A 27412-nucleotide genomic window follows, 5' to 3' on the forward strand; every position below is an offset into this window, starting at 1 on the left:
GGTATCGGAGCGCTTTACATGAGCACCAGGTGCGTTACACACACATTTTTGTTACGCATGGGCAGGTTAAGTCCTTGCCGAGACTTGAACCTGGTTCCCCAGCTCCGAAGTAGACTGGTCTAGCCGTTAGGCCACATCCTCTCTCCATATTAAAGTCAGTCTCCTTTCTCTGCTTTTCTATTTGTTCATCTGCCTCACTTCTGCGTAACTCCTTCCCATCTGAGATTGTGCTCTTCGAAGGTTACTGAGGGCACTTCATCTTCATTTGTTCTTTAGTATCGGAATTAAAAAGCTGCTTGAAACTTGCAGGACTCCAATGCCTGAGCTGATATCCAGGGCTTCTGTGCACCAGTAATGCTAGTGGGTGAGGTTGGTGGGACTCTGCCACGGTACGTAAGATACCCACTTGGGGCATGAAAGAAAGTCTTGTAATAGACAGTACCACTGGTATGAGTTCAGTGACCTCCTTGAGACGATGCTCTGAAGACAGTTTGCTGTGACAGTCCCTGATACCAGCTCCCAGTGACAATCTCCTGTTGGACCAGCTCAAAAAAGGGGGCCATGTTCATTCAGATGGGCTTGGAGCAAAAGAAATATCCGAGTTCTGCCAATACAGACTATCTTGGGCAGGCCCGCTTCTCTATGCTCGACACTGTAGGCATGTGTTACAGGCTTTGATGCATGTTGACATGGCCCATGTTTGTGCCTGAATTTATGAAGATATGATGATATCTAAATTTCATATTCTCTGCTGAATATTCATACAGGCTGTGGCTTTGAAGATTTCTGCATATTGACCTAGTACAGGTCTATCCAAGCGCAGCTAAAAAGTAACAGGGCTAATGCTTCTGCACTTCCTATTGCTTCACCGAAAGAGTTTTAAACGGCGAGGAAGCTGCGAATAGACAAACCTCCTGTGCACCATAGAAGGGAGGACGGGTATAAAAACTGACCAACATATCTGATGGGCAGAGAAAGAGCTAGTGCTTGGAGAGATGCTGCAGGTGTAACACAGATTCGAATGGCTTTAGTTGATATGTATGTGGGGGTAATATATACCCAGCTGCAAAAGTAGCCGATCTACAAGTTGGGAGCTGTAGACTAATTGGTATGTTATGAACAATGTGTGAGCCTGAAGGGACGGCTCAGTTGGGATACAAGGTATGTTACGAAGCCATGTACTCAGCCAGCAGGCACCCTGGGCAGTCAGTTACCAAATCAAGGACCCTTACCAGCAGAAGCTCAGCAGATTGCAAAATGCGTCACAGAGGCGGCTACACGCAGCCTCAAAGTAAATGCTGAAGAGTAAACCCCAACACATGTCCAGTATTCACCCTTCTATCTTTAGAGGCTGAGGTACTCGTATTACTGAATATGGTCCTTGTCCATATGATTTATAGAACATCAGATGCCAAATAATAATCATAGTATCGTATGCAGATGATACTCAACTGCTGCTCACTTGTGACAAAGGCGCCGATTTTAGTTGTGACAAAATTAACATCTGTCTGACGGAGGTCTTCTCCTGGTTACAGCATAACCAATTAAAGTGTAGCCCAGGAAAGTCTGAGATTATCTTCTTTGGTCGTCCGTCATGCGTAGCTTTTCACAAGTTGTGGCCTCGGGATATGTCCCCTCCTATAGCCCCAGTTAGCACTGTGAAGAACCTAGGGGTGAAGCTTGATGCCACCCTGTCAATGAACGCTCAAATTCAAACTGTCTCTGGCACCTGTTTTGGCATGCTAAAAATGTTTTAAAACTTTTTCTCCCTGCTACCGGTCGAGTATCGGAAGACTGTAGTCCAAGCCCCAGGCTGGATTATTTCAACATCTTGTACTTGGGCCTACCTGAGTACGTACTTAATCGCCTGCAGGTGGTTCAGAATGCGGCGGCCAGAGCTATTCTCATGGTGGGACCCAGCGCACGTATGACTATCCACCTGAATGCCTTGCACTGGCTACCGGTCCGGAAGAGGATCCAATTTAAAGCTCTGGTTCTGGTTATCTGATAGACTACTAGCCGCAGATTCCTTCATGTAGAATTATCCCCAGGCGTGAGGCTGGATCCGGAAACTTTTTTGCCACAGCATCCCTGCGTTCCGGGGGTGGGGCGACATCATGCGACTCGGCCCAGGCGTCCGCATACGTGATGGCAGCAAGGTCACATAAGACCTGCCCCGGCGCGCCTATGTCAGTTTTTTCCTTTTCCGCGTGCAACGCGGTTTCGATCCTTGCTACGGGCCTGTTGGGGCCCCTTTTTCTTCCATTTCTTTTTGGTGGAACAGTGTGCGAATACCTTCGGGCTTTAAATCTTGCACATTTTGTGGGCGTCTTATGTCGGCGACGGACCCTCACCTCATTTGTATGTGGTGTTTGGGGGAGGATCACGGCTCCACAGATTGTGCGGCGTGCCAACAATTGAAGCCGAAGTTGCGGCGGGAGCGCCGGATGAAACTTCTCTCGGCGCGTCTCTCCAGGTCGACGTCCTCCCCTTGGTCTGCTTCGGCAGACGGCTTCTGATTCGGCCATGGTAGTTGTCCTCTTGCTTCTCCGATGTCACATGAGCGTCACTCCCCGGTGGGGGAGTGTCGCAGTTTGTCCCCGGGGGCTGGTTTCCGGCCTCCCGGGGGTGTAGACACTCCGCGGGTGATGCGGCCCCGCGTGTCGTTCTATCCACCGTTTCCCGGTGTTGGGGCGTCGAGAGTCCAAATGGAGACAAACGCGGCGGCTTTACAGGCCTCGCTGGCGTCTCCTCCTCCTTCCCCTCCTGGGGCGTCGGCAGATCCCTCGCCCTGCGCAGGGCCCTCCACGGCGCCGCCGGTGGCTCCGGCGCCGACTGGTTCGGATCCAGGCTTGGAGGATGTGGTGCTGTTGGGGTGCGGCTCCTCTGGGGCACCTCCTTCAGGCCACGGCGCCTCTGCCTTGCCACAAACTCCCACGGGGTCCCTGTGGTGTCGCGGGAGGTCGCCGGGGCTCGGGTCGCATCCCAGAGCACCTCTCGGTCCTTTGACAAGGTGGTCCTGTCTAAGACCGAGGTGATGCCGCTACGGTGCCGGCAGCAGCTGGACCGTGCGGAGCCACAGGGGTCGGTGGACACTCCTTGTCCCGCTCCGGTTCGAGGCCGAGGGAGGACCCCTCGTCCCTCTCCAGGCCCCTCTCGTCCCTCCCCCACAGGCTGCTGCCTCGTCGAAGGGCGAGTCGTCCCTGGCTCCGCCACATGGGTTGACAAGCGATGTTCGCCTCATTCTGGGCCGCAGCTGGCGGGGGGGCTTCGAGCCACTCCCCAGGCCCTTCTCGTTCCCCCACGCAGGTGGCTGCCTCGGCAGGGGTCGGGTCGACATCATTCCGGCACCGCCCCGGGGCCGTTGCGGCTCCAGCTGTACTCCGGTCTCTGCTTCGGTCTCCGGTGCGGGGTGACTTGGAGGTACCTTGTCCGGTGACACTGGCTGGTGCCGACGTCCTGCCTCAAGCAGCGGACTCTATGGCTCCGCGCAGGGGTTGTACCGCGGATTCGTCTTCGGACGCTCCTTCTCCGGAGGCAGGCTGTATATTGGTGTCATCCTCCCCGGAGACTGGTCACTGTGTGGTGTCTTTTTTTTTTTATCGGCATCAAAGGGCGGCTCCCCGCCCTTCCTGAGGCAGAGGTGTTCGTCGGAAGAGCGGCAGGTCCCTCATTCTTCGGCTCCTTGTGACTTCCAGGTCTGGCCCTTGCCTGTCCCGCTTGGCCTCGGGGACAGCCGCCTTAGTTTGCAGCCATCGCCCACGGAGGAGCTGCTTTCTCCATGTGGTGTCCACGGCTGTGGGCATCCTGCGCATGGGTGACCCGGTGGCTCACTTTCCTGCGGACCATCTATTGGAGGTCCTCCACCAGGACTCTGGTGGGAGGGAAACTTTACTTCCCTTTTGAAGGTTCGCTCCTTTCTTCCTTGACGGGGCTTGGAGGCGACCTGCCTCAGGGGACCCGGTGCCTCAGCATCTTGTGCACCGGCGCCCGTGACCTGGCGTGTCTTTCCCTTCACCCCTCAGCCGCTAGCCCCCTTTTGCGGACAGCTTTCCCCTCCCTGCCGCCACTGTTGACTCAGCCGTCCCGAGAGGCCCGCTGGCTGGACTCTAGGGGACGCAACATGTTCGCCTCGACCAGTGCGGCCCTGCGGGCCCTTAACTCCTTGTGTGTGCTGGCTAGGGCCTCCTCCCATTTGTGGGACTCTGCTGAGTCTCTGGGATCTCCAGCGTCCCAGGAGTCTTGTCAGGTGGACTTGCGGCATCATGCATTGGATGGCCGGGAGCTTGCAACGTTTATTCTCCGCTCCGCTCTGGACATCTCAGAGGTGCTGGGCCGGGCCATGGCTTCCTCAGTCGCTCTCCGTCGCCATGCTTGGCTTCGGGACAAAGTATTCCCTGATAATATTCGGGAGCGACTCATCAACCTTCCGTTTGATGGCAGCCTGTTCCATGCCCCGGCTGACTCCACCATCCAAAGGTTCTTGGCAGGGCTCCGTCCTCCTCCTCCTCCTCCGTCCCCTCCTCAGTGACTTCTGAGTTGGGTTGATTCTGGGCCTTCTTAGGCCGGCTGTTCTGGCTGTGGAGTGTTTTCTGGCCATTTACGTCCTCTCTGGGACATTGGCTGCTGGACGGCCCTTGTGTTGATTGTGTGTGGGTTCTGCAGGAGTTGTTGTGCAGACTTGGCCCTGAGATTGGGTCTTCTGCTTTGCTTGGGCTGCTTGTCAAGCCTTCAGCGGGGTTGTTTTTTTCCCCGTGGCACTTTTGTTTTTTCCTCTGTTGCGGAAGTTCTTCCAAAGAGGGTTCCCATATCTTGGGACTTAACGTACCCTATGTGGGATAGTGGTAGCTGTAATATGGCTTGCGCTCTGCTAGAGGGTTCTGGTCGCCTTCGGGTGCCTGTTCTCCATGGCGTTTAGGTAGGTTGCTTTTGCTTCCTGAGGTCGTGTGCGCAGCCACTCGTAGTGGTGGCCCTGGCATCTCCTCCTCTCCGTGCTCCTGTCCTGAGGTCTGGGATGATCCTGTGTTCTCCCTTGCCAGGCGTCGCCTACTCAGCCTTCCTGGGGCCTCAGGCTGTTCTTGCTTCTAGCTTTGACTGCTGGCGATGTTCTGGCTGGCAGGCTGCTCTCCATCTGGAGTGGGTTCGCCTTCTTTTCCCTAGTTTCCTTGGGCCCTCTAGGCTTCTTTTTCTTCCGCTTTTCCTGTCTTGGCATTTGGCGGAAGCTATGTTGCCTTGTGGGGGAGTGGGGTGCTTTGGCCTCTCAGTCCTTGCCCTTAGTTCCTCTGCTGTGAGTGTATACGAGCCTCTTCAGCCTTCTTTCCCTCCTACATCCCCTTGGGGTCGGTGGGGTTCTGCTTGTTGGGGTTCCCTTGGCCTGGCAGGGGCGAGGTTCTACCTGGTCCACAGATCTGGTCCCCTGTGGGGCCCTCTGTTCAGCATTGGCTGGTGGGGTCCTTTGGCAGACCCTCCTTCCCAGGGGGTATTGCTAGGGTATCTATTCTAAGTGAAGGAAACTGCGGCTAGTAGTCTATCAGATGTACGGGTTACTTACCTTTGGTAACGATGTATCTGATAGAGACGATTCTAGCCGCAGATTCCTTCACGGCCCGCCCTTCCTCCCATATTCTGCGAGGACCCTTGGGTTGGTCTTCGGGCACTCTCCTCCGGTGGGGGGGCTGTATCTCCTGTGAGTGCCTTCCTTGTTGTTGACGGGCGACTCCGTCTGAGGGCGGTTCATTTTTCCTTTGGTTCTTTGCAGGATGGGGTTCTGGTGCTCCGGTGCCCTGCTGCTCTGACTACTCCAGGTTTTCGGGGGATTGCTTTCTATCCCCGTCCTCCCTCCCCTCCCTTGATTCCATCACTATCCTCTGATTAAGGGTCGTTTGGCTAGTTCTTACCCTTGTCCCTTGTGGGTGGTTGCCCTCTAGGTTGGGGTAGCTTGGAAGTTTGTTGCTGGCAGGGTGACTGTGCAGGTTTCTGCTTGTTCTTCTTTTCCTGCCCTTGGGTTCTGCGGTGTTGGCACTACTCTGGTGGTGGTGTTAGTCACCGTTTCTTTCCAATTTTTCTGCTCTTCGCACAATGTTCCCATGCTTCCACAGTTTTTTATCTGGGGGTTCCGCGTTGTGGTGCGGAAAAGTTTTCCGAAGAAAACTGACGTAGGCGTGCCGGGGCGGGCCTTATGTGACCTCGCTGATGTTTCGTACGCAAACGACGCCTGGGCGGAGTAGCGAGATGTCGCCCCACCCCCGGCACGCAGGGATGCTGTGGCAAAGTTTCCGGATCCATTCTCATGCCTAGGGATAATTCTACGTGAAGGATTCTGCGGCTAGAATCGTCTACCAGATGCATCGTTCCCGAAGGTAAGTAACTCGTACTTTCGGGCCTTTCATGGTACAGGCTCCGTATATCTCAGGAGGAGGGTCCAGCATTATGTGCCGCTTTGAGGTCCTCCATGCAGTTTCTAATGTCCATTCCTAAGTTTGCCCGCTCTCATGTGGGTGGTCGCTCCTTTAAAGTACTGGCTGCCCGCTCATGGAACTGTCTGCCTCTACCCCTTAGGCATGTCCAGGATCTGCTTATTTTTAGGTGACCGCTAAAAACCTGGCTTTACAGCAATAGTTTCTCTGTTCGTTCCGGTTTTTCGGGCTCTGGTGCCTGTCTTCAGTGGTCCTTCAGCGCCGGGATGCTCTGTGGAGTAGCCGTACGCTTTATAAGTACCTATTTTCATTTAATTTAATTATAAATAAAAACAAGAGTTAGTGTGTGCGTTAATTTTGTGAGATCACAAAGAGATGGGAGGAAAGCTTGCAAGAAGTCCAACCTCGGTCAGTAGCTCAGGGTAGCGTTCTAATCCATCCTTTTTCACCCACCATGTCACCTCAGTTTGGACCCAGCTACATGATGATCAGTCTTGACCCTTCTCCTGTAGGAACAGTCCAGCCTGAACTGCCAGGTCCTCCCTGAACCAGAACACAAGCAACCCCAAGACCCATTTTGCCCTGATTGGGGCTAGTCAGTCAGGTGTCGCTTGGTTCCAACGGCACAGTGAGCATGAAATGTGTGCGTTCAGGGCAGGCCACTCTTTAACCCGAAAGATTCTTAAACAGGTTTGTCAGATTACAAGCAAGCACTCATTCACTCGTGTAAGCATAACTTGGAGGAAGGGGTAAGAAACACCTGTCCTTTCCTTTCTCTACCAAGGACAGTTTCCTGATAACATGTCTAACACTAAGAGGTGTACAAACATGCACAAAAGTAGAAGCTACCACTGTGATGTTGTGGATAAACAGGAGGTGGACTGTACCAGCTCAACAAGTAGTGCAGTGGCATTACAAGGACTTGCACAAGAGTCTCTAAAGGGAGAGAACTTACGTAGACAAATGCAAAATCATTTTTCAGTGCCCTCGAGCACACCATTTGGTCCTTTGTAAACCTAGATGTCGGAGTTGAGAGATTTGAAAAACCGCCAGAGCCACAGATCAGAACAATGAGCTAACCTTGAGCAGAGCTGGGAAATCTGAAATCTGTTGTAAATGGCATCACGCCTTGCAATGTGAATCTTTCTCAGGTAGTCTGCGGAGTCCATTTGGAAGGGCCCTGAGACATAAACAAGAGGAAGTGAGGCAAGTGGGGTGTGCCTGAGGGCAGTTTAAATTACTTCAGGAAAGACCGCTTTTGTAGAAATCGTCATTAGAGGCTGTTTTTTTCTTCTGATGAACTCTGTCCTGCATCTGCCTAGAAAGGAAATGGTGAACTTGGTGAGATCTCTGTTGAAACTGAAAGTCACCACTTCTGTGTTGCATCGAAATAAATTTAAATGGGGCAAATGTTTGCTGGCATAGGCAAACAACATTTATTGGATGAAAAATAAAAAAAGTGTACAGACAAGGCCATTTTGATGGACTTCTTTTCTGTGGTCATTGGTTTCATTGGGTCTGTTTCTGGCATGGTTTGGGAATCCGCGGATTGAATATTTGCAAGCCCGGCACAATTGATGAATGATGTAGTCCGACTGCGAGCTTTGCAAATTCTGGCGACAGCCTGGGTTCAGAAGCTGGTTCAGGTTAGTGGGGAAAACCTGTCTGTAATAAAAGGTAGGATAGATCTGGAGAAATCTGCTTCAAAGCACTACGTAACCGCATTTACCTGGCAGAGGATTGGGGGTGGAGGGGTGGAGTTAAGGGGCGAGTGGGTAGGGACTAAGTGAGGAAGTGGTTTCTTTTTTTCTACGTTAATTTTGGATTTTGACCATGTATTTTAAAATCTTAATAAAAAGACCTTATACCAAAAAAGTAAACATTTTGTTTAAAACTAGGTCTATGGGTGTTTCTTGCTAGGATGTCCTTTTGAAATATGAAATCTTGAGGTTTGCTTGTGTTCTATGGCCAACCTGTAGTCTTGCTATGAGTAGGACCTCTTATCTCAGTAACCTTTATCTGTCTTGACAGTTTCTGCTGTATATGACGTGACCTTGAACTTCAGAGGAAACAAGAACCCATCACTGCTGGGAATCCTCTATGGCAAAAACTATGAAGCGGATATGTGTGTCAGGTAAGAGAATCTTGGGCCTTCAGACTGTCTGCAACTTAAATCTCTTGTTTATTCTTCAGACAAAAAAAACTTACTGTATTGATTGGATATCATGGGAACTGATGGATGGTTTTATTGTCTGGCGAAACCATTACAGTATATGATACAGAGCTCCTTTTTGAATGACCTGTTGAAATGCATGTTTCACAAGGGGCATCTAAGGCCTGGCGTGTCCTTTGTGTCCCCACTTGTATATAAACAACATTACTGAAATCTGATTTTGAGTTGAAGTGACTGGAAACACATTGTCGCAGCCACACGGACTTAGATTTTCAATTTCATTCGACTCTTTAGGCTCTGCCAGAAGGCATTGCAACATGTTCAGCTGATATGTAGGTAATAGAATACTATGGTCAGTGTTATTGACAAACGTAAAGGATGGTTCAACTAGCAGAGAAGTCTTAAAAAGCATATACCCCATAACATCGGCTTCATTAATTCTGAGCTCCCCCTTTCAGATTGTATTACAGCTATATAAGCTTTTTTCACCCAACCTGCATTGCTTTAAAAAATATATATATTCCTAGGGTCATAAAAAGGTTCCAGGCAACCAAGAGTTGCAAGCGTGGTCTCGATTTACTTCTGCATGGAAAAACATACCCTGTCTAGACCCAGACAATCCCATAGTAGAATGTGGTTCATTCCTAGTTATTGTTTCGACCAGACTGATGGCCGCTTTAATAAAGGCTGAAGAGCTTGTCGTTCAGACAAGTACGTTAAACCTTGCACCTGGTGGGTTTTGTAGGAAGAGATAGACTTTGGTATACTCAGCAAGCGCCTAGTGAACTGATTTTTGATAACTTGCAAAGAAAAGCAATCTACATACCCCCAGATATTAGAATCATAGGATGCGAAAGAAACACAGTTGGCCTGGTATATGTCGGTCATCGGTTTAACCAATCTGCTTGGTAAGAAAAGGAATCAATTCTCGATTTCCCTGCCTTGTGCATGGACTTTGAAAGACCTGGTAGATCCTGGGCCAGCCACCATCACATAGGACTTTGTAAAATTATTCTCCAATTCCAATGCCTCTGTAAAGGTGACAAAACTATCATTCGGGCTTTGCAGACCAGTGGCAGTTCTAGACAACAACACTGTGTTGTCTGCATATAATAATGCTGGGACGGCACAGCTTCTCACCTGGGGAAAATCAATATTATATGAAAGAAGAGCTGTATCAAAGTTGTTAATATACAATGGGAACGTAAAAGGAGCTAGAAAACAAGCCTGCCTAATGCTGCATTTGATACAGCAAAACCCTCAGACCAAGAACAGTCCACATGGTATCTCATCACCGCAATGAAAGGATATAACCTGCACACCTAAATTTTACCAATTTAAACAATTTATCCAATGGTGCTACCCTATGTCCCTGACCAGTTCCTGACAGGCAAAATAGATCACAAACAATTTGGACATGAGTGTCAAAGATTACAGGGAGCACTTTTCCCAAGCCTATAGTGGCGTCAATTTCTACGAGTTTTAACCACGTTTAAGCAATTTTTAAACAATTTTTTAAACAAGAAACATTCAGCATCATGACAAAACATACAAATAAAGTAAAATTCCTCGTTTTTCTTAAACATCAGGTTATTCAAAAACTCTTCAATCCATGTTGTTTTTTTATTATAGTTCGTTTGTTGTGCAATAAATAGTTCTGCACTCATTTTCAATTTCAAATGAATTGGAGAGTTACTCTTCCCATGTAGTGTTATGCGTCCCTATTCATTTCGGGATAACCCTTCGTCAGGTGAACACTAAAAGTAACAAAAATAAATTAGATACCTTAATGCTTCTAAGATGCTAATAAAATAATTTCTTTAAGTTGAGCCATTATTCAGTGTTAAAGGTTTTCCAGGAATATGCCGTGTTCCGCAAATACATAAGTGCATCCAGGTTAAATAAGAAGAATGCATAACGAGATTCAAGCCTTTCACCAAAGTAAAACAAGCCACCAGAGAGAGTGCACGATTAACCATGAAGAGGAAAACACCTGCTGCAATTAGTGCAACTTACTGTAAATGCCCAAGAGTAAGTTGTATCTGCATATGATCTTAAGCAACTCGCCTATCCACGGGCGAAGCACAACTGCATAGAGCTGACTGCAAGACAAAAAAGATATAGAACCAGGTAATCAATCCGCGAAGCTACTGACCGGTATCTAACCAAAATATATTGCATTGAATGTATGACTTACATAAACTGTTATGCTCCCAGTCGTGCCCCGACTTTTATCAGTAATCCAGTAGACCGATTGAGTCGCAATTAACCTTCAAACGAACATGCTTCAAGCCAGTGTCATCATGACTATCAGAAACGCTGCAAGCTATAAAAACAAGGAAACCTCCAACGTGCCCTATATGCGCCCTCAATTTACTAGTAAATTATCACTGAAACACTGCTTGTCTGGAGGGAAAAGCGTACTTACAACATGTCCCTCATCTCCTCTTTGAAACTTGTCCTGCTTGATAGTCACAGCGTGTTCAAATTGAAACCGGCGTCTGACGTTAATACGTTGCGGTGTCCTAAAAATAAAGGAGACTGTCCATCAATTGCCTGCTAGCGAGTTGCAAACAATACAGAATCCCAACATCTTTCTGCTCTCAATTGCAAAATACTAAATCATTAATTACAGAAAACCGGCTTTTAAAGGAAAAATAAAGAGAAAAAAGAAAAAATTTCATACCTTTCCTCAATAAAACAGTAGTTCGAACCCCTCCAGTAAAAGACCTGGAACTGTCCGACTAACCAAGTGTGCTATCTTCGTAGTGCCACTGACACGTAGATTGCCCAGTTGCATCCTATGTACAATACTAAGTATGTGCGTATATCCCCATAGTGCCAGGAAAGTATTTCTACCCCAACCTATTGGTTAAGGAATATGTCTGTCTGGCTCCTGAAAATCTCAAATTGCGTATGCATTGTCCTTTTACATAAATAATAACTTCCAATGTTGAACAAATAATACGATATGTTTTCATACGTGTTCATTAAAAAAGATACAAGGAGTCTAGTTTATAAAAAACATGACATTTCCAGCTTATCATTTAATCCAAATGGTATGTGTGTGTGCAAGGTCCGTATCCAATAAGTTTCCCATTATGCCAGATGTTTATATGGGTTTGTGTGTGATTTCACGTATGGTAAAACGTAACTGAGGTATCGTGTGTTTCTGCTCTGTCCAGTGTGCTGATAAACTTGATTTAGGGTTTGCCGTTCTAATAGTACTTTTGTGTTCAGTAACCCTCATCTTTATTTTGCGTGAGGTACGAACCACATACACCAACCCGCAAGGGCATTTTATGGCATAAATTACCATATCTGAATTACAATCGCTGGTATGTCTCAACTTTTAAGTTTTACCCGTGTGTGGATGAGTGAACACAGTACCTGTGATCACGTTACCGCAGTGTCCACAATTATAACATTTTCGCATTCCTAGGTGTTTAGTTTGTGTTTGGGCATCCCATCGCTTTTTCAAAAGTTCACGTAGGTTTGTTGACCTAGAATAAGCAAGCATAGGTTTAGCAACAAACACCTTGAAGTCCAATTATTGTTCAATGATTTCCCACCTTAAGATATATTTTTTGATGGCTGTTGCTGCCGTCGAATACTTGGTAACAAACACTTCTCTTTTGATTTTAGTAGATGTTCTTTTCTGTAATAGGTTCTCTCGTTGTAAACATGATACCTTCTGTTTGGCTGCTGTCAGAATTTCATTCGGGTATCCCCTTCGTTCAAATTGCTGTGCCATGTCTTCAATGTCTTTTGTGCTGGTTGTCTCATCTGAGGTGATACGTTTGATTCTAATGAACTGTGACAAAGTTAAGTGCTTCTTCAAAGATGGCAAGTGAAAACTTTGAAAATGTAATGCGTTATTCCGATCTGTAGGCTTCCGGTATACCTGTGTTTTAAAGCCCCCTTGGTGTAATGCAACCTTGACATCCAGATAGTTGATCTGTGACTTGCTGACGGAATAAGTAAATTTTATTCGGGGTTGGTGCGTGTTCAGTACACTGAGGCATTCTTCAAGATGTTCTTTTTGTCCCTTCCATATTAAAAGGATATCATCAATGTAGCGAAGATACAACTTCAAGTGGTCTGTCCAATCTTGCTCTTTCAGTATATATTTCTCCGCAAATTTTGCCATAAATATATTCACATACGTGGGTGCCCCCATAAAACCCATTGATGTTCCCGTACGTTGAAGGAACAACTGATCCTTCTAAGCAAAGTAGCTGTGGTATAAACTAAACTGTAAAAGCTCAAGCAAAAAAATATTTTGGGATTCTTCCAACTCGCTTTTCAGCAACATCCATTCCACCGCTTCCACACCTTCAGACTGTGGTATCGATGTATACAAGGCTACGACATCAATTGTGCATAGCCATAGGTCTTCTGTATTGTGAACTTCGACCTGCTTCAGTTTATTTAAACAATCAGTTGTGTCTTGTACATGGGTTCTCCAGCCCTGTACTAGAGGTTGCAAGTAGTGATCAATATCTCTCCCAATTGGTTCATGAATAGAACCACATCCCGCAACAATGGGATGAAAAGGTGGATCTTGTGGGTTTTTGTGCATTTTAGGTAGCATATAAATATGCGGGCGTGATGGAAATTCAAAGGTTAAGTATTGCTGGGTGTTCTCATTTACCCATCCTAGCTCCATAGCATTTTTGAGAATCTCTGCAAGGGTTTTTTGAAAATCAAATGTGGGGTCAGAATCCAATGTAATGTAGGTGTCTCTGTCCATTACATGCTCTTGCACCTTATTTTCATTACCGCAGACATATTGGAATGCAGATCCCTGAGAAAATGTCAGGATCTACCCCCAGGGGCAATCTAATATTCTACAGTATTGCTCAGATGCCGCGGTGAGGTCGATAAAGGCAATGTGAATAGACCGCAGAGTCAATTAAGGAAATGGGTTGATAGTGGCGTTTGCTCTTAGCGCCCTTTTTAAAAACCGGGATAATAAAGGATTGTGGAGGTGATAAAGGGATTGCCTCTTGTACAGCAGCGTTCATAGTTTGGAGCAACAAAGGGACCCATAGATCGGGATCAGAAATATAAAGGTCTAGCAGGACCCCATCTGAGCCTGGTGCCTTGCGGACGGATAGCCACTGGATTGGTTCTGTTACTTCCTCCAGTGAAAATCAGATGTTTGAGACTCCACTAGGCATCAATACTCCCTCAACAGAAGACTCTGATTCAGGGTCATTAAAGATCCCAGCAGAATGTGTTCTCCAGGAGGTAGGAGAAATATGTGAACCTAGCCCGCCCTCCTGTGGTTGTGCAAATAGTGGATGATTTTTTCTACCTTACTATATAGAGTGCTATTGTGCAGCTAATTTGCTAGATGATGCTCTTCCTAAGCTTCCTTTAAAAACGTGTTTCCGATGTTTAGTCGCCTGTTTGTATTTGGCACGGCAAGATCCAGCCCTGTCCCTGGGCAAAGCAGGAAGATCAGCTCGTGATGAGCCCTGGAGCCGGCAGTCAAGCCATCTTGGTAGGTAGTCCAATTTACAAAATCCAGATGTATTAAGGACCTCTTCTCTTTAAGAGCAGTCAAATTGCAGGTATTAAGGATGTATTTATTGGGGTCTTCACTAAGGCAGGTCTGAAACTCATGCACTCTAGAGGTACACAACTTCCGTTAAAATCTTTGAGGCCTACTTGAGACCATTCTGAGTGGCACCCCCCTTAGTTGAGATCATTGGGTGTAACATACCCTCGGTTGGAATCTTGGCTTCACTATCCAATATAAAAGAAAGAGAACTAGGAATAAGATGGCTATGTACATTTCATTTGTAGTTCACAGACCCGATTAGAAAGTGAGGGAGTTAAAGAATAAAGTCGATGATAGACTGGCTACCACAAGCAATGAGCGTACGCAGTATGAAATAATGGGGCTCATGGGTCATAAAGTAAAGCAAGGTTACATCCATAAAATAACGTATTCAAAAAGGCCCCTTGAGTCGCATGCTCCATATTTAAGACTTTCTTCTGGTGCCCAAACATCCACAGGAGTACACTTCTAGGGCCCCCAGTACCTTGGGAGTGGGCACTTGGAGACCCTCAGGCTGTCAGGCAAAGGTCAGCATAAAAGTCCAGTCCTGGTCCAATTGCCACTGGTCAGCTGGGTACTCCGGGAAAAGGGGTCTTGCAGCCCCTTCCCCTGTAGCCACACAAAATTTCAGCCAACTAACCACTGGTACTGCTTTGTCCTAGGTACAAGAGAGCAGGTCCAATCTTTAGGGCTCCTCTCAGGTCGGAAACAGCAGGTCCAGTCCTCTTCTGATCTTCCTCAGTTCTATTAAGTGCTCTGATAATAGTGCCTTTTGGTTGCACATTTATGCATGGCACCAGCTAGTGGGTGAGGATGACTTCTCAGCACACCCTAACCAATGGGTTAAAGGTTTCCTGGGGCAACCCTATCCACTTTTTCAGCAGTTCCGGTTTGCTACACTGCAAACAATCCCACAGTGCCTCCCACTCTCAAAGTCCAATATGGGTAAGCGCTTTTTCCATTGTGCAGAGCGTACCTACCCAGAGGTTTGATTAGGGTAATGAGCAGTCTCCTCCTCTGTGGTTCCCCAAAACTTGTACTGGGATTAGCTTTCCTCCATCTGGGGGACAACAGCTGGGGCCTTTCCCAGTGTCACCTAAAATTTGCTTGTCACAGAACAGGCCCCTTTGAAGTTAATAAAGTTCCTGGGCCCACCCCAAGTGGTTCTGCGAGGGGTAGTAGACACCTCCCCTTTCCGAGGCCGTTGTCTCTGCTCTGGGAGCAGTTTTGACCCCTCTTTCACTCCTAATTCAGGCCACTTGCTGACTGAGCATTTGTTGGAGATCTAATGCAAATTAGCTTCCAGCATCTTCAGGTAGGGTAAAGATAACTTTCTAAAAGTTAAATTTCCAGTATTAAATCCAACGTTAGTATTGGATTATTATGAAATATAAAAGTAGGTCTTTGAATGGAGTCTGTAGCTCGTACACGTCTAAAGTTAGATTAAAGTGTACAATCTATACTTTGATTTTTTTTTTCTTATGTGACCGCTAACCCTGACTAGAGACCATGTCATTTTGGGCCTAGTCACTGGGGAAACGTGTCATTCTAATGTCACATGTTCTACTCTTAAATATTAGGCACCCTACCTTGTGCGACTAGGAGTTGACTTATTTAATATTGAATATCCGTTTTTTCTGCCTGTCTAAAGGGGGAGTTTGACCAGTCTGTGCAGTAGGGTTCAAGCTGCTGCTGTCAGGCTCCTCAGGGTAAGCCTGGAGCCATGTTTTCACAGCCACTGTAGTGGATGTGGCAATATGTGCTGCAGTCCACAAGCGGCATTTCACTTTCCACGCTGTCGCTGTATTTCTGTACCATATATTATGGCCTTATTGGAAAGTTAAATATGAAAATCCGGTTCTAATCAATTTCAACATGTTTTAGTGGCCAGAGCACATACACTTGGCACTAAATAGCAGTCTCTGTGTTGGAATTCATGTTTACTAGCTGGCAAGCCCCCAGAAAACTGGGGGTGACCATCCAAAATGGGATTTAAATGTCATAATTATGGTAGCACATAGTAAACCCTCTCATGGTGCAGTTGATGCTTTAGTTTTCATGTTTGGTCCATATGAGTGGAGCTGCAGATAATCATGTCTGTCTATGTACAGTTTGTTGTAGAGCGCATATATCACCCAAAGGTCTCATAGCGCTTTGCCAGGACTCAGGAACAGACAGAAAAAGCTGAGTAAGAAAGGATTAGAATAGCCAAGTTTTTAGGGACTTACGGAACTTTATATACTCTGCCTCTGTACGTAGGTGTATGGGCAATGAGTTCCAGAGGGTGGGAGCCAGGTTCGAGAAAGCTTTGTTTCCGTACTTAACTGTTCGGACCTTCGGGATTATTAATAAGTATTTATTTGCAGAACGAAGTGTCCTACAGGGCTGATAGCTTTTCAGTTTTGTTGCCAGATAGTGAGGACCTTTTCCATTAAGAGTTTTATGAACGAGACAATAGATTTTAAAGTCAATTCGCTTTATAATGGGCAGCCAGTGTAGCAACCTCAAACTCGGAGCAGAGAGAACACGGGCTGGAAGATTTAAAACCAATCTAGCTACCGTGTTTTGCAGAACCTGGAGCTTATGAAGGAATTCAGAGTTAATGGAAGCCAGCAGAACATTTCCGTAGTCCAGGCGACTGATAATCAGACCCTGGAACAGTGGCAGACGAGAAGACAAAGGGATCCATTTAAAAAATTTTATGGAGAGAATGCATTATCCCATAGCAGGGACGTGTTGTGTGGTTGACATGGTCACGCATAGAGAGTGAGTTGTCCAACATTACCCTGAGATTATGGACTGTTTCTTTTGGAATAGGGCAAGTACCTAAGGTAGGGGGCCACCAGTCAGTTGTCCACATCATCTGTGTATTGCCAAAGAGTACAATTTCTGTCTTATTGGCATTTAGCTGGAGGTTGTTAGTGGACATCCAGTTGTTTATGTCCATCATGCATTGTCCGAACCTATGTTTGGTACTGGCGACATCAGGACCAAGAGTAATTAGTATCTGTGTATCATCGGCATACGACAATGTGTCGCAGCTGTGATTTTTAATAATCCTGGCCAGGGGAGATGCATACAAATTAAAGTGTCGGACTCTGGATAGATCCCTGCGGGACACCTTTATTTATACGTTGGCTCTTAGAGGTAAAAGCTCCAATTTGGACACTGGAGGTCCGGTCACTCAACTCCTGAACCAGGCTAATGCGGGGCCCTCGACACCAGCTTCTCTCAGACGATCCAAGAGAATAGCATGGGAAATGGTGTCGAAGGCCACCGGCAGGTCTAACAAGACCAGGATGGCCGACCTCCTATTGTCCAAAGAGAGTGTAATGCTGTCTACCACTTTAAGTAGGGCTGTTTCAGTACTGTGGTACGCACGAAATCCTGACTGAGATGAATCTAGCATTTTATTTTTCTCTAGATATTTAATTAATTGACCGTTTATCAACGTCTCTTGAATTTTACCGAACAGAGGGAGAAGGGATATGGGTCAGTAACTGTCAAGTTGTTAAGGATCCGATTTTGGTTTCTTTAAGATGGGTCTAACTATGGCCTCCTTCCATCTTAAAGGTACCTGTGAATGTAATAAAGAAAGATTGAAGAGCCTCGTTAGACATGGAGAGATGACTGGACTAATTTTTTGTAAAATCTGAGAGGACACTGTATCGGAGGGGAACCTGATTATACCTTTTTAAGTGCCAGAGTAACTTCTTCTAAGGACAGTTTTGAATTTTTTTAGAGTAGGAGCCATTACAGAGCATCCAGTTTCCATGTTCTGGCTTTGTAGTTGAACAGATTCTTGTGGAAATTGACTATATATTCTGTCAATTTTTTCTACAAAGAAGGTAGACAGCGAATCCACCCACTCCTATACAGCCCCCTTTGGTTGCTTCCCAGAAGCAGGATGTGTGAACTCGTTTAGAAGCTTAAATAATTCTTTCTGAGAATTCGAGGCTTTATTTATTCTTTCCCCTAGGTAGTGTATTTTTTTCTGATATTATATGGGCTAGATACTGTCTATGTAATAATTTGTAATCATTATGGTCCATAGGACTTTTTGAGTGTCTACATTTACGTTCGGCCCTTCTGACTGCCAGCTTGTCAATTTTTAAAGCTGAGGTAATCTGTTGTCGAGTTTGTATGGCAAGAAGTTGTAGATAGGATGTTGAATTTAAGAAGGTAATGGTCGGTCCACAAAGCAGGCACGGGTGGATCGGTCGTTATATTATGGGAATTTGTAAATAAGAGGTCTAGTGTAGGACCAGCTACATGTGTAGGACCTTTCACCAATTGTGAGAGTCCAAGGGTGCTAAGACTGGAAATTAGATCATTTGAATGTGAATCGACAAAAAGATCAATATGGTGATTAAAATCACCCAGCAAAAGAAAGTTGTCGCTAGTTAACACATGGGGAGCAATTATCTCCATGAGGCGACTGGAAAATTGCACTTTGCTGCCAGGAGGGTGGTAAAGTATGGCACATTTCCAGGATTCATTGATTGAAATATTAATTTTAAAAATACAGATTCCTACCCAGTCCGTGCTGAGGGAATCAATGATAGTAATTTTACTATTCGTTCTGAAAGCAATAGCTGGTCGACTGCCTCTCTTGTCCTTTCTTTCCACCCAAATCAGTTGGTAATCCGATGGGAAAGCTGAAGAAATGTCTACCGTAGAGGACTCTTGGAACCAGGTTTCTGTTACAAAAAAAACATCTGGCTTCTCAAAATCAAGCAGGGACCATACTTCTAGAGCATGTTTGGAGATAGATCGGGCATTACAGTATAACCCGTTTAAATTATTGGTTCTAAATTTAAGGTCAATGGTAACTAGGTTTTTTTGATTGAACAAAGCAGAAGATATATTAACGTGCGAAAGTTTAGTGTTATATTCATAGGTAGACAAATTATTCAGGCAATGGAGCTGCTTAATTGTATATCTGATAGTGTCCATTGATATGATGCTTCCCAAAAGTAGGCAGATAACAGGGATGTACTGGAGAATATAACGGACAGTGTGGCAGGTGGTGTCCAGACGCACACGGGCTTGCCTTTGGTGCGCGTCCGCTGCACGTCCAGACTGCTCACCTGTTTTTAAGCTGGATGTGGGCGGGAGAGATCAGCGGCAACTAGACTGCCGACCTCCAATACGACCGGAAGAGTATCTGGCTGTACCTCGTCCCTCCGCTCAATCGGCACACGCCGTGGCAGAACGGGAGCAGTACAGTTCGCAAGGACACAGTTCCACAAGCGGCGATATTAAAATATTACAGGTGCGCAAATAAAGACTAAATACAAAAGAATGTATATACAGTTTAAAAATGGTGCAAGAGAGATCTGTCTCTTCCTGTGCGTCTTGGCAGTCTGAGCATCGTGGCTCCTGACCAGGGGCTCAACATGTGGTGATTCTCCATGCAGCTCCTCGTTCTCCAGAGTCACTGCCCGCACCTTATTTTCTCTTCCTTATCATCCCCCTAATGTCTACCGAGCCAGGACTGTCTGTTGTCTTGAGGAACTTACCAGTTGGGCCAGAAAGCAGCCATTGGACATTGATGGCAGACTGAAATGATGTATGGTTGAAATCTGATAAGCTGCTGGAGAGAGGCCTAGGTGAAAGGTGTTGAACCACGCTTTCATTTTTTTGATGAATGGGTTGGTGATGAAGACAAGTCCTTGTATCTGATATAGATGTCTAGCTGCAGATTCCTTGCCTTACCATTATCCCTAGGTGCCAGACTGGATCTGGAAGTTTTTCAACAGCAGTACCTCTGTGCGTCGGTAGAGGGTATCTAGCAGCTCTGTAACAACCTCATCCAACGGATGTGATATCGTTGGAGACCATTTAAGCCCTCCCCTGACACGCTGACATCAGTTTCTTCCTTTACGTGCTTCCACGCAGAACCAGTGTGGTATTTTTGGCCTATCACGACAAAACCATGTGCTTTTTTCAGAGCTCTTTGAGGTCTACGATGTCGAGCCTGCACCATCATCCTATTTGCATGTGGTATCTAGGCACGTACCCGGACTCAAAACTGTGTGGCTCGTGTCTTCAGCTTCAGTTGGCAGGGTTGCAGGAGCGCCACATGACGGTATTGGTGATGCAGTGGTTGACGGCCCTTCGTTAATCGCTGTCCTCTTCTTCCCCCAAGGACCGCTCGAGGGCCAGCTCACAAAGTACTTTGTCCTTGAGGTCGCCTGGTGAATCGCGCCTTTGGCGGTCGACGCCGCGGCCTTTCCCCACTTTACAGCGTACACTCTGTGTCCCTGACTCGCCTCCTATTACTCTGATTTCGGAATCTGAGTGAGAATCTGGGCCGTGCTTTCAGGTGTTTCCCAGCGCCGGGGCAACTCTGGCTCAGATGAGGGAATACTATCACTCCCTCCATGCCATTTTTAGCTCTCAGCCTCCCTCTGGGTTGATGCCCTTCTTTCCTAGCATATGCAATGGAAGGGCAAGGTTTTTGGCCTATGGTTCTTTGTCTAGGCGCGCCCCGAGTGGTGTCCCTTCTTTCTCTTTTCAGGCATTAGCTTTTCTTGTGCTAGTTCTTGCTGTACACTGGTGAGATAGGGCCCCCGTCCGCCCCTTTTTTTCTGGCGAATGTTCTTCTGTTCTTGGACATGGGTTCCTTGCCCTTCCTCTCAGAGTTAGATCGTGTGGAGCTTTGTGATCCCTTAGTATTCTTTTCCAGGGTATTTCCTCTGCTTGCGAGTGCGGTTGCAGTTCACTGCTTAAGGGTTCGTCTCCCTTGTACTTATAGACTGGGTATGATCTTGGGTGGCGTCCGGATTCTTCCCCACGTTGTTCCCTGGCTTTTTGGATGGGCATGGGTTGTCCCATGCATACGAGAACTTTCCTTTGCTTCTGGCCTTCCTGCTTCCTAGGCTGTGGGCACTGCCTCACTATCTATTCCTTCTCTTCTTTACACTGGCTCTTGGTTGGGCTTTCATTTCTGGCGTTGGTCTTCCAATATTGCTTTCTTTTATACTTTTGCCTGGTTGTCTCTATAGGCCCCCCTGGTGTTGGCCCTGTCCACCTCTGTCACTTTTTCCAGGCCTCCATTGTGGTCTTATTTCCCTATTTTAGCGGGGCTGTTTCTACCCTGCGGTTTTCTTTTCAATATTCTATCCACCGCCTAATTGTAACTTTCTGTCAGTAGTACTATTTCTGTCTGTTCCCTTGGTTTTCTGTGGTGTGTACTTCTGCCCCACCCTCTCCCTTTAGACTAGGCCATGAGGCTGGTTTCCAGTTTACTGTTGTCTCACCTTTGGCCCATGGCCGCAATTGTGGTCGTTGTATATACCCTTCTTGGACACCTATTACTGTGCAGTGTGAATTCTGTATATGTTTGTTTGTTTGTATGTGTATGTATATATAATATATATTTTAAAACCTCTGTGTTTTATACCTTCTGTTCTTGGGATTCTAAGCTGCATAGTCCCACAGAGCCTCCTCTCTGTGTTTCCTCTGCCTAACGTGGTCTACGGCCAGGATTTGTGGGTATTGATCCTGGTGCTTTGTTGGGAGCCCTCTGCCTTGCCTACTTCTATGGCTGGGAGTTTGGTCCAGTAGTTTTAGGTGTTGCCCATAGCCTTCCGACTTGGTCTCTTGGACCAGTTGCCCTTCCAGGGAGCGTTGTAGTGCTATGTTTATATGGAGTGTTCTTCCCGCTTGTTTTGTTCTTCTGCCATGCATTTTCTCCCATGTCTTTGCATGGTTGCGGATTGGGGTCCGTACAGGGTTCTCCCAGAGCTTTCTGGTGGGATGTTTGCTTCCAGCCGTCGCTCTGCTCTTTTTGGAAGCACATACTCGTGCTTGTGGCGGCATCCACCTTGCGGGAGTGAGCAGGGAGCGCGCCACAAGCACGAGTATGTGCTTCCAAAAAGAGCAGAGAGCGCGCGCACGCACCACTCTCGGGCCAGCAAACACACGTTCGCAGTGCCAGCCGTGCATTTAAAAACACAGCACAATTTTGAGAGTTAAACTTTTTTTCATATTGACGTGGACTCCACGGCTTCCCCAAGGATAAAGTTTTGCAAAAACGTAAAACGAGCTAAAAAAAAAAAAGGCTGGCGGCTGACTGACCAATTAGCTTAGTCAATGTCTGTGTGATTTATTTATTCTTATTTTTAATTTAAGTTTCCGACCATCTTAGTTTTAGTGGACGACCAGCCAAGATGCACCTTGCAGAGCTGTTCCTTAAAGTCAGCTGATTGTCTAGCTACCTACTAAGCTAGCTTTGCTTTTGTTCAGTCACGAGCTAGGTGACCGAAGTCAGGTGACTTGGCTGTGACCTATTTAACAAGTACTTCTAGAATTAAACTGTTTGGTTATGGGCTGCCATTTCTCTGGTGCAGTGATGGAGTTGAAATCCAGGATCTATTCAGAACTTATGCCTGGAATCCGACTTTACTAGGTAAGAGTGAACCTTTCAATTTGGCAAGCTCAGACAGCACTGGCTCCATTACAGATCATCAGCTGCTGAAAGCTGGACGACGAGGGTCTTGCATTGTTAGCACAGGAGTAAATGTGTTGTATAAACTAGACACGTAAATTGGGCTGAGTACACCATTGAAAGGTAAAAAGCACATGGCACAGACGTACACAAGTGAGGGGGGGTGGAACGGGAGGGGGGGAGTTGGGGAAAGTTTCAAGTACTAAATACTGCATAGACATTATTTATAGCGGGGGCGGATACCCCGGCAGGCCTTGTAACACTTATCCTAGGATACTGAAGAATGTAAGTATACAGCGATGGAATTCTACCACACACGAAGTAGGGTGTGATATGTACAGAATAAGGCTGCTACAAATGTATACTATAATGTCTTTGTACCTTGAAATCTCGAAAATCAATAAAGTTTAAAAAAAAAAAAGAATCAGCTGCTGAAAGCTTGGCCATTTTACGATAATACTCTGAACATTAATGTTTAGTGTGCACCAATGCTACCACACTGTGATTTTCGTCTTGGCCGTCAGTTGTCTTTGCATTCCAAATCTTAACATTCTTTCTTCACTGTAAGAAAAACAGGTGTGTGAACGTGAAATTGCATGAACGTGCACTGGGAGCTCTTGAGTATGAATATCCAGTTGGTTTGGTATTTTGATTTCTTGCGCGCTAACTTTAAATTAGTTTCCTTCAATGGTAGGTTGGGGGCATGCTCTCTTGTATTGGGTTCTTGGTTATACAAAACTTGCTTCTTTGACACCTTGACTACGTAACCCACCCAGGCTTTATTTTATTATAACCGCCCTGGATTGATGCGAAGAACCCATGCATGCCTGGACATGGAGTTTTCTGTACTGTATGCAACTTCCATCCCAAAATTCTATACTTGTAAAGAATAGATAGGCTTAAGAATGTTTGTACAAGGGTAGTTGCATTTTAGTGGAGTCTTAGGTGTGTGTGTGTGTGTGTGTGTCTCTCTCCGTGTCCAAAGGTTGTGCACCAGGTGAGTAGCACTTCGTTGGCAGCTTTATTTATGATAGGCAGGGATGAGGATCCGCTTGTAGAGGCCGCTACGTAATGGAATTGCCTGCCGCGTTTCGAAGCTCCCTATGCTTCTCTTCAGAGGCTTGAACGGAGACGGTGTGTGCAAACGCTGAACCCACTTCGCCATTTTCATATTGCACACCCACCAATGGGAAGCTCAATTGAGACTGTGCATTGTGGGAAATGTGGTCCGGATAGCACACAAATCTTGTCCTGTATGGAACCTGCAAGTGGACTCGTCCTCAATCCTGTTTGCCGCTGCTGGCCCACATATTTATTTTATTTTTTACATTTAAATGTTTTGTCCCTGTTCCGAATCCGGCTTCCATTTCAGAACACCTATTTTCTTCCTGATTTGTAGCGCACACTTCCTTTGAGCTTTGCACTTCACCCTTGAACTATTTTTTTCCTAACTGAATCATTCTGACAGCTTTTTTTCCCCCTGGTCAGTGTTGTAGCAACGTGGCGAGGCCACAGCCCACTGGAATTGCTGTCCTGCTCTTTAAACAAAGTTGAGCGACTTTAGCAATATTTTGCACTCTCAAACAAAAGTCTTTTAGTCTGGGACCGTCTTCAACCAATAGTGCACCGTTATTGTCCTGTATTTTTCCAAAACTGTAAAAAAAAACTATAGTACGAATACTTATGCATTTCCTTATGCTATTCCACCAATATATATTCGGTAATATTTTCATAAAGTGTAAATAATGTGTTCAAACCCCGTTTTGTGGGACCCAGTGCATTTACTGATGACTCTTAGTCAGGGGGTTACAGTCGCATGCAAGTGCACTATGTTAACCCTGGCCTGCAGCAAGATCCCCTCTAACCTCCAGCCTTCTGACTGCATGTCTTACCATCACTGGGTCTGTTCACATCTATACATTTCTTTCTGCTGAATGGGTCTAGATATACTTGTGGTTTGTTAGTCCAGTAGGGTGACTGTTTCGTCTGGAGATAGTAAAGCCCGGGAGTTGTTAGACTTATGGGACCTCTGCTGCAGGTCACTTCTCTTTATATGTAGGTGGCACTATTTTGTAATATTTGGAGCTCTCCTAACCGCAGACTACTTAATTTGTTTTTCTACATGCATTATACCGAATGTTCTGTAGTGCTGCGAGTTATGCTCCAAGAAGAATGTATTCCCCTTGTGGCTCATCATTTTCTATATTGCGCACCACATACTTTATACAAGGCCTGGCTACCTAGAAAGGCTTCTTCGATCCATTGCTCACTTGTCTATTTTTTGTATGTAATGAGACCTTTTTTTTTTTTACAGGAACGTGCTTTTAAGTACTTGTGAGAAAGTGCCATCTTTCTTGCATGGTATGCCCCCACTTTTTGCTAAATTGCTGAATGTACTTCGATTGAGTGTACCCTGGGTTCCTGCCAATCAGGTGCCCAGGGCCTATGTTCCTTCCTTAAACCACACAAACTCCCAATTGGCAAACCCTAGCCACATGTCAGCCCCTAGTAAATGGTACCCTAGGTACCCAGGGCCTTGTGGCCAGGGAAGGCCTCTAAGGGCTGCAGCACTCATTGTGCCACCCTCAGAGGCCCTGTACCCTTACACACACACTGCCCTTGCAGGCTGAGTGTCTGGGTGCAGGACAAAACAAAGAGTCGACATGGCACACATCACTGTGTACCATGCCCATCACCTACACTGCCAAGGCATATGTCAGCCACCCCTCTAGCTGGGTGCATTACGCCTATGGTGTGGGCACAGGAGCAGGAGCCCTGTGCCCCTACAGTACCCGGGTCCATTCCTGGGCACTGTAAGTGCAGTGCTGTCATTTAAGAATACATGGTGCTGAGAGCTTGTTAAACACGAGCTCCACAGCACCATATTGGCAACACTGAAGCCTGGGAAGTTTGGTATCAAACTTCTCAGCACATTGAACCCACACTGATGCCAGTGTAGGATTTAATGTACTAAGCACCCCAGAGGGCATCTTAGAGATGCCCCCTTACAGCTAACTTACAATCCACGTCTGCTCTGAGGCTGCCCAGGCTGCCACACAGCAGACACGTTGCTGGACCCCTGGGTGGGAGAGCCCCTGCTCTCCCGGGCCTGCAACAATGCACATCCTGGGTGAGGTGAGAAATCTCCTCCCCCAGGATGAGCAAAGGGAAGCTTCAAAGGCATGCCGCCATTTGGAGTTTCCCCAGGCCACTGCAACCCCCCACTCTGGCGGGAAGCTTGGCCGGAAACCCCATACAAGGACAGGGGATGTGCCAGCCTGCCCACCCCACCCCTCAGGTGGGGGAGGCGAGGTGAAGCACATCTCCGGGCTCTCGCCATCTTGAAGATGGGAGGCCCTACACTATCAGGATTAGGCTACTGCCCCCCTCCCACAGGAGAGAGGCAGGATAGGGGGTGTACCCACCCCAGAACAAGGACCCATTGGTCCCTGGCCTTCACCTACCTGTAACGCTCCTAAATCTAGTATTTAGGGGCACCCTGAACCTTCCTTCCTTAGATTCCAGATAGAAAACTACAAGAAGAGCAAGAAGAACAAAGACCTGCCCTGCAGCTGCTAAAAAGAGAAGAAGACACCAACTGCTTTGGCCCCAGCCCTACCGGCCTGTCGACTCTCGAACCTGCACCAGCGCGGCATCCCTCGTGGCCAGCAACCTCACCAACCCCGGAGGACCTGGCTACCTTTTAGCTCTAAGCCCCTGGGACTCCCACGAGTAGAGGCTCTACTCAAGAAACCTATTTGCTATCCCTGGCACCAGCCCGGGACCGCGGACCCAACACACTCTGAACCAGCCAAGCCTGGCCAGTGCCGGAGTGGACAAAGACCCAGAGGACGACCCCACGGCGACTGTGACCCAGAGTCCGGCACCCAAGGACCCCCCTCGACATCCCGGAAGAAGCCTGCAGCCTCAGAACCAAGTGCCACCCCAGCCGCGATCAACCAGAGGGTAAGATTCCCGACGTCAAAAGGCACCCCTGCACCCGGCGCCCTGCGACCCCCTGTGCCCAATCCCGGGGTACCCACCTAACCTACAACTACCCAACTTACCTCTCGAAGTGGTGGTGGCACCTGAAACATCCTCGTCCCCGAGCCTGCAGCCTCTTTCCAAACCGGAATATTCCCATTGATTTCCATTGAGCGCCCTAAGGCTCAAAAGCACCCTGCACCCAGCCGCCCGAGTGGCCCTGGCAGTGCCCTCTCTACACTAACCTACTTCCCCACTTGCCCTGAGTAAGTGACCAGGAGCCCAGCTCCCACAGCCGCGTGGCTTGCCAGACAGCAGCCACCAACCAAGGCCCCCCTATCCCTCATAGGATAACATTGGGCCCAACTCTCTCTGCACCCGGCCGTCCTGAAACCGCTGAGGGTGAACCAACTGTACCTACCTGACACTGGGGGACCCCTGAGTCCATGCCCGGAATTTCAACACTACCAGTCGAGTACTTACCCTTAAACCGCTAACTTAATTTTCCTCATAGGGTAACATTGACTGGCTTTTTCTTCAAAAATCTTCTAAGTGTGAACTTTTCAAAACTGCAAAAATTCACCAAAAATCAGCCAAGTGACAAAAACGAATTTACTCACCTGCTCCTAGGTGAGCTCCCAGTGCTGGATCTTGGTGCCCAGCCCTGACTCTGAAAAGTGTTCACAACTATACTTACCTCTAACTCATTTTTCTCCCATAGGAAACCATTGTCTGCTTTTCTGTGGAATTTCTTCTAAGTGTCTATTTTTGCAAATTTGAAATATTCTTTTAAAATCGTACCAATTCTGCAAACG

At 47.0% G+C, this 27412-nt stretch overlaps 1 protein-coding gene across 4 annotated transcripts in view; it reads left to right on the plus strand.

The window, feature by feature from the left end:
- The window catches only part of AGPAT3 (1-acylglycerol-3-phosphate O-acyltransferase 3), a 374623-nt gene that overhangs the window by 275733 nt on the left and 71478 nt on the right, over positions 1 to 27412 (plus strand). For all 4 annotated transcript variants that reach the window (XM_085620784.1, XM_085620783.1, XM_085620786.1 and 1 more), the window contains exon 7: positions 8448 to 8550. In XM_085620784.1, coding sequence (XP_085476910.1) covers positions 8448 to 8550 — 103 coding nt within the window. The remainder of the gene's footprint in view (positions 1 to 8447; positions 8551 to 27412) is intronic.

The sequence above is a fragment of the Triturus cristatus genome, chromosome 8 (assembly GCF_964204655.1).
Source record: "Triturus cristatus chromosome 8, aTriCri1.1, whole genome shotgun sequence".
Classification (NCBI taxonomy): Eukaryota; Metazoa; Chordata; class Amphibia; order Caudata; family Salamandridae; genus Triturus; species Triturus cristatus.